Source organism: Geotrypetes seraphini, chromosome 4 (assembly GCF_902459505.1).
Source record: "Geotrypetes seraphini chromosome 4, aGeoSer1.1, whole genome shotgun sequence".
Classification (NCBI taxonomy): Eukaryota; Metazoa; Chordata; class Amphibia; order Gymnophiona; family Dermophiidae; genus Geotrypetes; species Geotrypetes seraphini.
Window position 1 is genome coordinate 65,942,210 of NC_047087.1, and position 14,602 is coordinate 65,956,811.

General features: G+C 40.2%; 1 protein-coding gene across 2 annotated transcripts in view; it reads left to right on the plus strand.

The window, feature by feature from the left end:
• Positions 1 to 14,602, plus strand: part of LTN1 (listerin E3 ubiquitin protein ligase 1) — a 146,281-nt gene that overhangs the window by 100,767 nt on the left and 30,912 nt on the right. For both annotated transcript variants that reach the window (XM_033942385.1, XM_033942384.1), the window contains exons 21-23: positions 3,823 to 3,967; positions 5,609 to 5,822; positions 12,680 to 12,917. In XM_033942385.1, the coding sequence (XP_033798276.1) occupies positions 3,823 to 3,967; positions 5,609 to 5,822; positions 12,680 to 12,917 (597 nt within the window). The remainder of the gene's footprint in view (positions 1 to 3,822; positions 3,968 to 5,608; positions 5,823 to 12,679; positions 12,918 to 14,602) is intronic.

The following is a 14,602-nucleotide window of genomic DNA, read 5'->3' on the forward strand; positions in this document are numbered from 1 at the left end:
GATGAGTCATAAATGACTCTTAAGATTGCGGGCTGCCGAGACAGGGAGGATGAGAGCATTATCTACTGAATTAGAGAATGGAGGAAAGGAAGAGGCAGATATAGGAAAACAGATAAGGAGTTCAGTCTTGCCCATATTTAATTTTAGATGGTGGTGAGACATCCAGGTAGCAATGTCATACAGACAGGCTGAGACTCAGGTATGAATTCCTGTAGAAATTATGGGCATAGAGATGGAGATTTGTGAGTCGTCAGCATAGAGATGGTACTGGGAGCCGTAGGAGGAGATTAGAGTGCCAAGGGAGGAAGAGTAGATGGAGAAGAGGTACCAGGACCGAGCCCTGTAGTATGCTGACCAATAACGGAATGGCAGCGGAAGAGGATTCTCCAGAGGATACACTAAAGGTGTGATGGGAAAGATAGGAAGAGAACCAAGAGATTACAGAGCCCCGGAATCCAAGAGAGGACAGCGTATCGATGAGTAGGTGATGATCTATAGTGTTAAAAGCCACAGATAAATCCAGGAGGATGAGGACAGAGGCCTTAGGATTTGGCCTGGAGCAGGTCATTGGAGACTTTAGCAAGAGCAGTTTCCGTAGAATGTAGAGGGTGAAAGCTTGATTGTCGGAGGTTGAGAATAGCTTGGGATGAAAGAAAATCAAGACAACGGTGTAGGACTGGACATTCAAATAGCTTGAATAGGAGGAAAGAGGGCGATAATTGGATGGATTGGTAAGGTCTAGCAATGGTTTTTTGAGGAGTGGCTAACTAAGGCATGTTTGAAGGCATTGGGTACAGTCGCAGTAAAGAGTGATAGGTTGAGGATATGGCACATAGCACGGATGGTGATCAGAAGATTGGTGGGGATGGAATCAGAGGAACAGGTAGTGTGTTTGGAGGAGGAGAGAAGATGTGCAGATTCCTCTTCCGTGATTTCTGAGAAGGAAGAAAAGGTGCCAGGAGTTGGGTAAGGTTTGGTGGTGCAGACGGAAGGAGGGAGAGACAGTGGCAATTCTGTTGAGAAGTCAAGGTTAATCTTGTGAACCTTATTGTGAAAGTATTCAGCCATGGTCTGGGGAGAAAGTGAAGAGAAAGCCGGAAGTGAGGGTACTTTGAGTAGAGCATTGAGGGTGGAAAAGAGATGGCAAGTATTGGATCCAAGAAAATGTCAACATAAGAATAACCTTACTGGGTCAGATCAAGGGTCTGGGTCCATCATGCCCAGTAGCCCATCCTCACGGTGTTCAATTCAGGTCACTAGTACCTGACAAAAACCCAAAGAATAGCAACATTTCCATGCTACTGATCCAGGGCAAGCAGTGGCTTCCCTCATGTCTTTCTCAATAACAGACTATGGACTTTTCTTCCAGAAAATTGTCCAAATTTTTCTTAAAACCAGCTATGCTATCCGCTCTTACCACAACTTCTGGCAATGCGTTCCAGAGCGTAACTATACTCTGAAAAAATATTTCCTTCTATTGGTTTTAAAAGTATTTCCCTGTAACTTCAAGTGTCCCCTTGTCTTTGTAATTTTTGACAGAATGAAAAATTGATCCACTTCTACCCGTTCTACTCCACTCAGGATTTTGTAGACTTCAATCATATCTCCCCTCAGCCAACTCTTTTCCAAGCTGAAGAGCCCTAAACTTTTTAGTCTTTCCTCATATGAGAGGAGTTCCATCCCCTTTATTATCTTGGTCACTCTTTGAAACTTTTCTAGTGCCGCTATGAGCAATACAGAGGCATTATAACATTCTTAGTCTTGTTAATAATTCCTTGCATCTTGTTTGTTTTTTTGGTCGCTGCCGTAGATTGGGTTTCATCGTATTGTCTACAATGACACCCAGATCTTTTTCTTGGGTGCTAACCTCCAAGGTGGATTCTAGCATTTGTTAACTGTGATTTAGGTTATTCTTCCCAATGTGCATCACTTTGCATTTGTCCACATTAAATTCCATTTGCCACTTGGACGCCCAATCTTCCAATTTCCTAAGGTCTGCCTGCAATTTTTCACAATCTGCATTCTTTTTAACAACTTTGAACAGTTTAGTGTCATCTGCAAATTTAATCACCTTACTCGTTGCTCCAATTTCCAGATCATTTATAAATAAGTTAAATAGCACCAGTCCCAGTACAGATCCCTGCAGCACTCCACTATTTACTCTCCTCCATTGAGAAAAATGACCATTTAACCCTACCCTCTGTTTTCTATCCGATAACCGATTCCTAATCCACAACTGAACTTTGCCACCTATCCCATCACTCTTTAATTTTCTCAGGAGCCTCTCATAGGAACTTTATCAAAAGCTTTCTGAAAATCTAGATACACTTGATCAACCGGCTTACCTTTATTCACGTTTATTCACACCTTCAAAGAAGTAGTAGTCTTGTTATGTAAGTGAAAGGGCGGCTTGGAAGAATTTCTGCAAGTATTTGAAGTGAACAAAGTCACTGTGAACGTGGGATTAACCATTGGAATTCTGCAGTGAATGTTCAGGAACATCACTGCTTTATTCATGGATTTTCAGTCATCTTTCATTAGCATTTTCTTCATAGACAGACTTGACTTTAATTTGGTAGAGGAGTCTGTTGTGCTGAGATGTCAACACAGTTGACAAATTTTAGACAAATCTGGCATATATGGTAGGAAAAAAAGTCCATCTAAATTGGCAAGAACAGAAAGAGAAACCACAGTGTCAAACACAAAAATAAGAAACACACTGGAAGCAAACTTCAAATTTTTTTTTTTCCCAGAGTTCTTATACCCATGTTTTATTCTATTTGAATGTGCCAAAAGAGTTTCTTTTCTTAGTCATGCTTCATAATATAAAATGGGTTACTAGCTATGGAAGAGAGATAAGACAGATTACAATTCTCTTTAATGTATAACCATGAAAAAATTATGTCCGCCCCCCCCCCCCACACACACACACATTTAAAAGAGAAATGTCTCCTAGCTGCAGTATTTCTTTTCTCTCCACGAGTAGGAGCATAGCCTTATCATAAAGGAGAAGAGCTGCCAGTATGTATATATGCAAATAGCAAACTTGGTTTTGCACATGGACTCCATTATTGGGCACTTGCCTTTGTCACAGATATGGTCAAGCTGTTAAATAAGTATTTCCTATTTTTGGAAAAACCCATTGGGGAAATTGCAGAATATCAATCTGAAATGGATAATATCTTTTAAGATGTAAAATGAAGTATCAATATGGATGTTTTATATGAATTTATTCATTTGATGTTTTTTGCCATGTCTGCTTTGTCTTGTCATTTTAATTATGTATGTATGGTTGTACTTTGCCTTGTTTAAAGGCAGAATATAAATAAACTACTTATTGCTAGCCCTTTACATTGCTTCAGGAATAGTTGTTCCCTTTCTCTAACCAGCTAGGGAACTTAATAATGGCTAAGTGCTCAGAATAGCATAGAAAGCAATTGCAAAGAGATGCATTCTAAATTTGACAAAATGATTTTGTAGCAACTCTTCCTTTTCCTCTTCTAGAAATGAATTCATGATTGACTGAAGAAAATCTACTCTCGGGAGGATAGGAATGGGTATGGGTTAGAAACCACAAAGGCTTTAGAGGTGTAGTGTTAGGCATGTCTCACTAAGTTGAATAGATGAGTAAAGGATGAGTGACTGAACTAGGGAATAGGAAAATAGAAAGTAAAGTTTGCATGTTGATTGAAGACCAAGAGACAGGTAAGATGAGAAAATAAATTACTGATCTGATATATATAATAAATTTAATGAAGTAAAGAATACCTTTGATAGAAACTATTTTGATTGCTTTATATTGCCACTTTTCTTTACTTGCAGTAATTTGAAAGATGCAAGTCTTCAGGCTATTGCCTTAAATATTGAGATAATCCGTCACCTTTCTCTACTGATAAATCTTTCATCATGTCCACTGGCAGAGAATGAATGGGATTTCATCATGTGCTCCATGTTAGCTTGGTTAGAGGTAAAATTTATGTTACTTTGACTGTAAACAAATCTGAATTCTGCAGGGTAACAACAATATGTAATTACTGAAATAGATGTGCTGTAATTGTGTGCAGAATATGGTAACCACAGATAAAGTACATTTCCTCCATTCCTGCTAAACCGGTCAATACTATTGGGTTGTGTCCCTTTCTTATCAGCAGATGGAGGTAGAGTTACTGAATTATTTCAGTGACATCAACGGTATAAGAGCTAGTAAAATTGTTCAGGGCTTGTACTGTAGAACCGAAGCTTAGCTCACCATAGTGCAGGCTGTGATCTGCACTTTTATGGATGAGCTTAAGGGCCTTGCTCCTGGGTGGTGTTAATCTCTCCATAGCCTTAAGGCATAACCCATGGGCCTTAGCTTGCTTCCCTATGGGGCTCTTACCAATGAGGGGGTACTGGATCCCCTGCAACACAAACTAAAAAATAAATTTTAAAAAAAGAGAGAAACCTTTGTGTTTCATTTGGGCTATCATTATTTCTCTGTTTAAGTCATTCAGATATAGAAAAAAAGGAAACAGAAATATGATGGCTGATAAAGGTCAAATGGCCCATCCAGTCTGCCCATCCACAGTAACCATTATCTCTTTCTTTCTCCGAGAGATCCCACATATGTATCCCATGCTTTCTTGAATTCAGACACAGTCTTTGTCTCCATCATCTCTTCCAGGAGACTGTTCCACGCATCTACTACCCTTTTTGTAAAAAAGTATTTCCTTAGATTACTCTTGAGCCTATCACTTCTTAAAGAAATAATTAAGACTTATAAAAGGAAAATTAGAGAGCTAAACCCATACCCAAAAAGCCTGCAGAGCAGAAAGGCAGTGGAAAGCTCGGTAGAGTTCTAGGAGACCAGGACTAGGTTGGATGTCAGCTGGTGCTATGTATGGTATAGGAGTCTAAGGCTCAGTACTACCACTGGCTCCTTTGCCTGACATATAGGGGCTGTTCCTGGTTTTCCTGCAAATGTACATGAGGGGTGGGGGGGGGGGACTTGGGGATAGTTTCCTTCCTGAGCCGCTCATCATTTCTGCCATTAATCAGTGGCAACCATTTTACTGCCACTCTGCCATACTTTGGAGCAGGTAGAGAAGCAGGCTTCCTAGAGGGGTACAGGGCCATCTACTTATTTGCTTTTGTACCCTGACAAAGAAAATAAAAGAGGATTCAAAAGGTTCAGAAAGAATGCTAAGGAGCATAATAGGGAAGTTCTTACTGTGGGAGCTGCTACTCCCTTATATCTATCTTTGGCCTGTCACAGTTCATAGTCTGGTGCTGTGGGCAGCAGAGGGAGAGCTGAGTGGACCCACTGAATGTGTGCTTAGAAGTGCAATGTGATGAATGCTGTAATTTACCTTGAGCTATTAGTGAAAAAGTTTGAGTTAAATCCAAATCCCCTTAATGCACTTATTCTGACATCTTCAGATAGGCGTTGGTAATTTGCATTTAGTTCAAATTTCTTAGTAAATTGATTGTTGAATAATAATGATTGTACAGTATAGCTTAGTTATTTAGGATTTTAGTAGTATTGGGAAAGGTGCTGTTGGCTATAGGTTGACTAATCAGGAATTTTAAAACTAAATGATTTTTATGTTGATAACTTATTTTTTTTCAGACTGTGAATGAGAACACCCTCCTTTTTAACATTCCACTTATTCAACTTTTTGCCTGTGAAAGTTGTAAGCTGGCCTCTGCCCTTAGTGTATATTTCCAAGACATCACTCCAAGCACTATTGAAAAGCTCCCCAGAAACCTCTTAAGTGAATGGAAGGAATTTTTTTCAGAAGGGATTCACCGCTTACTTTTACCACTGTTAGTGAAAATTGCAGGTATGTTACACATTAGTCTAAATATTATAGATTTGTTGATGAAAGTTTTTTGGTTCTACATCATGTAAAATAACCTTAAAAAATACTTCTGCTGTAAAAGTAAATTACATATCCTAATGAATCAACATTCTGCAAAAGGCTTTCTGGAATTTCATATAATTGGAGTGATAGTAACATAGTAACATAGTAGATGACGGCAGATAAAGACTCGGATGGTCCATCCAGTCTGCCCAACCTGATTCAATTTAAATTTTTTTTTTTTTTTAATTTTTTCTTCTTAGCTATTTCTGGGCAAGAATCCAAAGCTTTACCCGGTACTGTGCTTGGGTTCCAACTGCCGAAATCTCTGTTAAGACTTACTCCAGCCCATCTACACCCTCCCAGCCATTGAAGCCCTCCCCTGCCCATCCTCCACCAAACGGCCATACACAGACACAGACTGTGCAAGTACTGGCCTTAGTTCAATATTTAATATTATTTTCTGATTCTAAATCTTCTGTGTTCATCCCATGCTTCTTTGAACTCAGTCACAGTTTTACTCTCCACCACCTCTCTCGGGAGCGCATTCCAGGCATCCACTACCCTCTCCATAAAGTAGAATTTCCTAACATTGCCCCTGAATCTACCACCCCTCAACCTCAAATTATGTCCTCTGGTTATACCATCTTCCTTTCTCTGGAAAAGATTTTGTTCTACGTTGATACCCTTTAAGTATTTGAACGTCTGAATCATATCTCCCCTGTCTCTCCTTTCCTCTAGGGTATACATATTCAGGGCTTCCAGTCTCTCCTCACACGTCTTCTGGCGCAAGCCTCCTATCATTTTCGTCGCCCTCCTCTGGACCGCCTCAAGTCTTCTTGCGTCTTTCGCCAGATACGGTCTCCAAAACTGAACACAATACTCCAAGTGGGGCCTCACCAATGACCTGTACAGGGGCATCAACACCTTCTTCCTTCTACTGACTACGCCTCTCTTTATATGAGAGGCGTAGTCAGTAGAAGGAAGAAGGTGTTGATGCTGCAAAGGGTAGAATAAATGTCCTACTTGACTTATTTTTGTTTAAAGACTTCTTTTTTAAAATGTATAGCATTATATGTACACACATAACCAAAGAGATATATCTGTTAATGCTAAAACATCTGCATGACCAATTATGGCTGATGCCTCAAAATCAAGATTTATCCTAGTGATTTTAGCTAGTGTGAATTTAGTTAAAACCTCTACATTCTAATACAAAAAAAATAATCTCCTAGCTATATCTATCATCACAGTATAATGTAGAAATACCTTTTGCAGCTTAGGGAATCTAAATGTAGACTTTGTACATTTCAGTTTTATAGTTTGTAATTTCTGGTTATGTTAAGTGAATCTTTGAAGGGAGAACAGGATGGGTAATACATTTATTGAACTATAAATGGGCTAGAACCAAAATCACATGACTGCTTTTTGGAGCCCTGCAATCAGAAGTCCTGAATCCAGCCACCAAGTATCACACTTGTACAATGACTAAGACTCCTACCTGCAGGAACAATGAATACTGCTTCCACAGCATCTTCAGTTGAATCAAGGAGTAGAAGTTGTGTCCCAGGAATCAAATTTAGTTCCACTGCATGGCAGTGTACAGCACTGACAGTCTGACACTGGAATATCACAGCTTTTTTGGAGCATAAATTGTCTCTGTTTGGCATGCACATTGCTTTTTTGGAATATGTGCATCTGATTATATGGACATTTGTCCTGAAAGGTTATTCTTCTGCTGTAAATAAATACGGCTTCCTCTCATATACTATGAATTTGACACACAGAATTTCTAAATAAATATGTTTAATCAGTTAACAAGTTATGGGGCCCTTTTACATTTTTTGGTGCACTAAGCTCATGTTAAGACTAAAAAAAAAAAAAAATAACTTTGTTCGGATGGGGAATTACATCAAGGAATTGTCTGAATGGGAATGTCTGGAAGGAGTAGAAATGCAGTTGGCAAAACTGAAAAGAGTTATTGTAAAGGCAACAAATATTTTTGTAAGGAAAAGAAGGCCCCTTTAGTTCTCAAAAGTAGTAAATGAGAAGTTACGGAATAAGAGGTTAACTTTCATAAACTACAAAAGATTGCAGAAAGAGGAATACAGGCAAAAATATCTGGAAAAACTGAGAGGCTGGTCGAGTAGTCAGGAAAGCAAAGATACAAATGGAAGAAAAAAATAACTTGACATGGTAAAACGGGGAGACAAGACATTTTTTATATATATCTGTGATAGGAAAAAGTGCAAAAGTGGTATTGCGAGGCTTTAAAGTGAAGGGGAGGAATATGTAAAAGCTGATAAAGGAAAGGCTGAATTGCTTAACAAATATATTTGTTTTGTGTTCATGGCTGAAGCACCGGGAGTTGGACCGCAGAAGATAAACGCAAATAAAGATGAAGGAGTGGTAGATCCTGATCAATTTTCAGAGGGTTGTGTTTGTGAGGAGCTATCTAAATTAAAGGTAGACAAAGTGATGGGGCAGGATGGTGTACATCTGAGGGTGCTGAAGGAACTTAGTGAAGTTCTGTTGGCTCCGCTAACTGACCTTTTCAGTGCTTCTCTAGAGTCGGGAGTGGTATCTGGGGACTGAAGAAGGGTGGATGTGGTCCATTTACACAAAAGTGAAAGCAAGGAAGAAATAGGGAATTATAGGCCAGTAAGTCAGACTTCTTTGGTAAGCAAATTAATGGAAATTTTTTAAAACAGAATGTTGAAGTTTCTATAATCCAATGGATTACAGGACCAGAGGCAACATGGATTCACCAGAAGTAAGTTTTGTCAGACAAATCTGATCAATTTCTTTGACTGGGTGACCAGAGAATTGGGTAAAAGGAGTGCACTAGATGTGGTGTACAGTGCTCCTCCGTGAATTTGCGGTCCGCGGTCCCTTTCATTCGAGGTATTTTCCAACTGTGAATGACTGGGCAGGAGAGGGCAGCCGGAGTGCCGGCGAGTGAAGGAAATCACTCGCGGTGTGCTCCAACCGCCTCTTCCTGTACTAAAGTCAGGCCTCACCAATTAGGAGCTGCATGTCAAAGCAGCTCCTGATTGGTGAGGCCCGACTTTAGTACAGGAAGAGGCGGTCGGAGCATACCGCAAGTGATTTCCTTCACTCGCTGGTGCTCCGGCTGCCTTCTCCTATCTCCCCCGCTAAAAAACATATTTGTGGTTTTTCAGCATTCGCGGGGGTTCCTGGAAAGGAACCCCCATGAATATCGGGGGAGTACTGTATATAGATTTTAGCAAAGCCTTAAATAAACTGAGTTCCCTCGGGATTGACTTCAAAGTGACAGGCTGTATCAAGAACTGGGTGAGTGGAAGACGACAGAGGGTAGTGGTTAATGAAGATCGCTCTGAGCAAAGGGATGTTACCAGTGGTGTGCCTCAAGGTTCTTTTCTTGGGCCTGTTCTTTTTTACATTTTTATAAGCAATATTTTGCTGAAGGGCTGTCAGGTAAGATTTGCCTCTTTGCAAATGATACCAAAATCTGCAATAGAGTAGACACCCTGGATGGTGTGTATAACATGAAGAAAGACCTAGCGAAGCTTGAAGAATGGTCTGAAATTTAGCAAATTTAATGCTTAGAAATGCAAGGTCATGCATTTGGGCTGCAAAAACCCAAAGGAATGGTACAGTTTAGGGGCGAAGAACTTTATGTGTATGACAGAAGGGACTTGGATGTGATTGTATGTGATGATATTAAGGTGGCCAAACATGTTGAAAATGTGACAGTGACAGCTAGAAGGATGCTGTGGTGCACAGGGAGAGGTATGGCCAGTAGGAAAAAGGAGGTATTGATGCCCCTGTATAAGGCTCTGGAGAGACCTCATTTAGAATATTGTGTACAATTCTGGAGACCGCACCTTCAAAAAGATATAAAAAGGATGGAGTTGGTCCAGAGGAAGGCTATTAAAATGGTGCGTGGTCTTTGTCATAAGACATATGGGGACAGACTTAAAGATCTCAATATGTATGCTTTAGAGGAAAGGCAGGAGAAGGGAGATATGATAGAGACGTTTAAATACCTACATTGTGTAAGTGCACATGAGTTGAGTCTTTCATTTGAAAGCAAGCTGTAGAATGAGAGGGCATAGGATGAAGTTAAGAGGTGATAGGCTCAGAAGTAATCTAAGGAGCAGTCTCCTGGAAGAAGTAGTAGAGACAGAGGCTGTGTCTGAGTTCAAGAAGGCATGGGATAGGCACATGGGATCTCTTAGAGGAAGAAATAATGGTTTACTATAGATGGGCTGACTAAATTGGCCATTTGGTCTTTATCTGTCATCATGCAGCCAGATGGCATTTAACTGGATACATTCTGATATTCAGCCCTTATCTTAAGTTAAACCAGCCAAGGGTAGGACTACTATTTTTGCAACTATTTATCCAGTTTTAACTTAATCAGTGAGCAGTAATGACACTCGTGGACTCTAGGGGGGCGCTATGGAGTGGATAATGAATAAGATGTGTTTGTGGAGTATTTTGTGGAGTTTTTCTACAAAAATGCCTGCTTTTCGTATGGTTCTGGTTAACTCTAGTTAGATACGAGCATATGTGTTAGTTAAGGCCACGCCCAATAGAAGCGTGCGAAAAGTTGGTGAATAAAAATCTGAATATGGATGTAGCCAAGGCCAGAAAAACACACTACAGATTAATATTAAAGAAAAGCATAATAATATTCTCTTTATGTACTTTGCTATTAAGCCAGATCATAGAGGAAATCAGGTAATGTGTAACATACATAGAAACATTAGTGACTCCATTTTGTTCTCTGTTTTTCTGTGTCTTCTGCTTGGCTTTACTCCATTTTGTGTTCAGCCTATGTCCCTAGTCTTTGTTCAGGTTTTGCCTGCCTTGAGCTTCCCTCGTGGTCTAATTGATACCAGATGGGCTTGAGCTGGGTATACTGGACATAATAGAGAAAGTTTTCTTGCATTAAATATGAATGAAATACATGGTATGGATGTGGATGAAAGGGGCCCCAAGCAAATGATGGATGAAAGATATATATGAAAGAATGGTGTGTACTTAATTTCTAATATTTTATATATTTTAAACTTGAAGAAATTCTAAGAAGCAATCCTGAGGCAACATCTGGAAGTAATTAGAGTCAGAAACTGCTGTATCAGTCTCCAGCATAGGAAGGGGGGCATTGGTAGCCCACACTTAGGAATGTGTCAGTGTAACTTTGAAACTTCAGTTTCTGTAAAGCTCAGAGCAGGAGGGGGGCACAGCCCCTCCTTTCTATGGTACTAACAGGGCCATGAAGTTTTCAGCACTTCAAATGCAATTTCTCCTGAAACAGATAAGTAGGTTTAGATTTAAAGTTTTTGGCTATGTTATAATATGTTTATGTATATTCAGAAATGAATGTAAACAAAAAATATGATTTTCTGGAACTTCCATGTTAAAGAGAAGTTCTTTGTCCAAATTTAAGGACAGCCTCTGTTAATGGATTGGCTGACAGCCAATGATGTCATGCAGGACAAAAGGTATATGTTGGGGAGCTACAAATTATCAAGTTGAGATCAGTGCCAGCGTTTTGGCACTGTAAAGAGCTCCTGATGACGCAACTAATCTTTTGAGTTCCATGATGGAAATAATAAAGGCAATAATTATTTTAATATAAAAAACTTGCGTCATGAGCAGTGCTCCCTCTAAGCGGGCGGGTGTTGTGAGCAAACTTTTTTCGCTGTGAGCTAAAAATATCGGGCGCCAGCAAGTTATGAGCCAACTCGCCCGATTCTCCTCTCGCCGCCCTGCCATCTGCCGTACGCCGTGCACTGTGACGAGAAACTTGTGCGCTGCGATGTAATATTTTGTGCGCCAGCGCACGCCAGCGCAGCTTAGCGGGAACACTGGTCATGAGTCATTTTCCATATATTTTTTTTATTTTACATACCTTGAGTGAAAGCTAGCAGTTCAATTGGCAACTGCTGCTTAAAGAGTGCGCTGGCGTCCACTTACCCATGCTCATCTGTTAAGAGCTGAATGATGCTACTTATCCAGTTAAGTGCTGACTCCACCCCCAGACTGCCTACAAAATAAACCATAGACCCTATATAGCACGGCTTGATATAATATGGGACTGCTTACAATGTGTTCAAGGGTCGAACCCCTTTTTTTCTTTTTGCGATTTATTATTCTTTGGACCTCCATATAACGTGGATTCACTTATAATGCAGTCAAATACCTTGAACCCCAACATTACAGTTTTATGGGGGTCTGTGGTGTAGCTGGTTTCCTTTTTTGCGGTTAAAAGGGATATTTAATGGCACTAGCTCAGTAAGTGCTACTGAATATCTCTTCATAGGCAACTGTTGCCATTTAACTATTAGGAGCCTCTCCTACCTGGCTAAATGGTTTTGAATATCATTTCCATGGAGACTAAAACTTTTTTTTGTTTTATTTTGTCTTGAGAGGTGGGGGAGTTGTGAGGAGGGCTGGCTGTGCAATGTTGTGCTGAATGTCTTTAATATTAGAGTTAGGTTAGCAATGTCTAAGTGTGCTGTAAATACAATGTTCATAGCTCCAGGAGGGGTAGAGTCCAAGACATTGTGAAACATTTGACACATAATAGACAAACTTAAGGCCCACAATTGCTGGATTCTGGACAGAGTCCTACTAAATGGACTCTGGCTGAGGACTGTTACTGCATTGGCTCTGCTAATTAATTGGAAGGGGATATAAAATAAGGGAAAAATACCCAGCCCTAGTTCAGATTGAGTTTGAGGTCCAAAAAGAAAAAGGGAGAAATTGCTGAGCCAAAATAGTTTTTTTTCAACAGAATTTGGATTTGATTGAATTTTTGCTTTTGTTTCTTCTGCTGTAAATAGGAGAGAACAAAGATCCTCCCTCAACCCTCTCTAATGCTTCTGTGCTGATGTTTGTTAGTGATGCTGTAACATACATCTCCAAGGACCAGCTTTTGAACCACAGGCTGTCACCAAAGTTTGTTGCTAACCAGAAGACAAATCTACCAGATGAACTTCAGACGGTGTTAAACACTTTTGCTCCATTTCTTCTCTACAGAGTTAGACCTGTACAGATAGCCATCTACCACATATTAAATAAGTAAGAAACTGGAAAGGGTATTTTTTTTAAAAATTACTTTATCTGGCCTAAAATGCATAAACTTGCAACATCACTTTTCAGACATACTGTTTTTATTTTGTTGCTATCTGCAGAAGAAATGTGAGCTATGGGGCTCATAATCGAAAGAAAAAAACATCCAAAAACCGGCCTAAGTTGGCACTTGGATGAACATTTCCCAAATATGTCCAAGTGCTGATAATAAAAACGGGTTTTGGACATATTTCTAAACGACCTAGGCCTTCATAATGCCGCTGAACGACCAAAGCTAAACGGGGCGTTTCAGGAGTAGTGTCAAGGCAGGAGTTGGGCGGGACGTGGTCCGACTTAGACTTAGTCGTACAGCATGTATAACCGAAAGTTATATAGCCCAGGATCGACGGAACTTGGACGTTGTGACTTAGACCATGTAAAACATGGTCTAAGTCACAAAAAACTACCTAAAGTCACCAGATAAGCACTGCAAACACATAAAACAGACCCCCACACACTACCCCAGTGATCACCGACCCACCCCCACCCCCATAAAAATATTAATCACACCTTTAAAATGCAGCCTCCAGACCATCATCACTTGGCCGCCTGGCATAGGAAAGCCTAGTCGTCCAGCACAGAGGCGGCTTAAGTTGTCTTGGGGGGGGAGGGGGGTTAGGGACCTATAAAGAGGAAGACCCATGCCCATAAGCCCCTGTAATCACTGCATGGATACTTAAACATGTGCACTCCCCTATACAACCCCAAAACCCTTTTTTACTGGCATATAAGTGGCTCCTGCAGCCATAAGGGCTATTGGGGTGGTAGATAAGTGGGTCTAGGGGATTCTGGAGGTGATTTGGGGGTTTACCATGACCTATAAGGGAGCTTTAGTGAGGAGAAGACATGGAACCCTTTTTGTGAAGTTCGCAGTAGTGCTCTGTAAGGTACCCCACTATTTAGGTGGCATGTGAGGGTGTTCAGTCCATCACTTTGCAGACCCCTCCCACGTCCAACAGGGTTTGTTCTAGGCTTGGACGAAAAGTTGGACGTAAATGTAGTATAAAGATGGAAGATTTAATGACTTGGACGATCAGATCGGCAGGACGTATAGTTAGACGATTTTCGAAACAAAAAAAATTTTGGACGTATTTTTCAAAAATGTGTCCTAGGCTGTTTTTTACTTTGAATGACTTGCGACTTAGACACAAACGGACTTAGACGTCCCTTTCGATTATGCCCCTCCACACATTTTATTTAAAAAAGAAAAAAACTTTCTGGAGAGCATTCTAAAAACCACATTGTAAAGTGGATGCCTACCTTCTATTAACTGATTATATTTACTGGAGTCTTTGTTTTGCAATTAACTCCTCTGACAAATTGATCCTGTTAATCTTGTATTGGTGCACAAAAAGAGTTCCAGCGTAACTGCAGTAGATTTCGGTATCCAGAAAATCAAAGAAATACTGCAGAAGCAATGTACTTGATGACAAGTCTTTATTGAAATGAATAACCGTTGTGTAGCTATGGTGCCAAGTGTATGATGACCCAGTCCATGTTTCGACAAAAACGTCTTCCCTAGGAGTCCAATGCAAGAATAGGCAAGCCATAACAATGTATAAAATCCGGAACATCAGGTACATCGCTTCTGCAGTATTTCTTTGTTTTTCTGTTTATCTTGTATTGGTGTACAT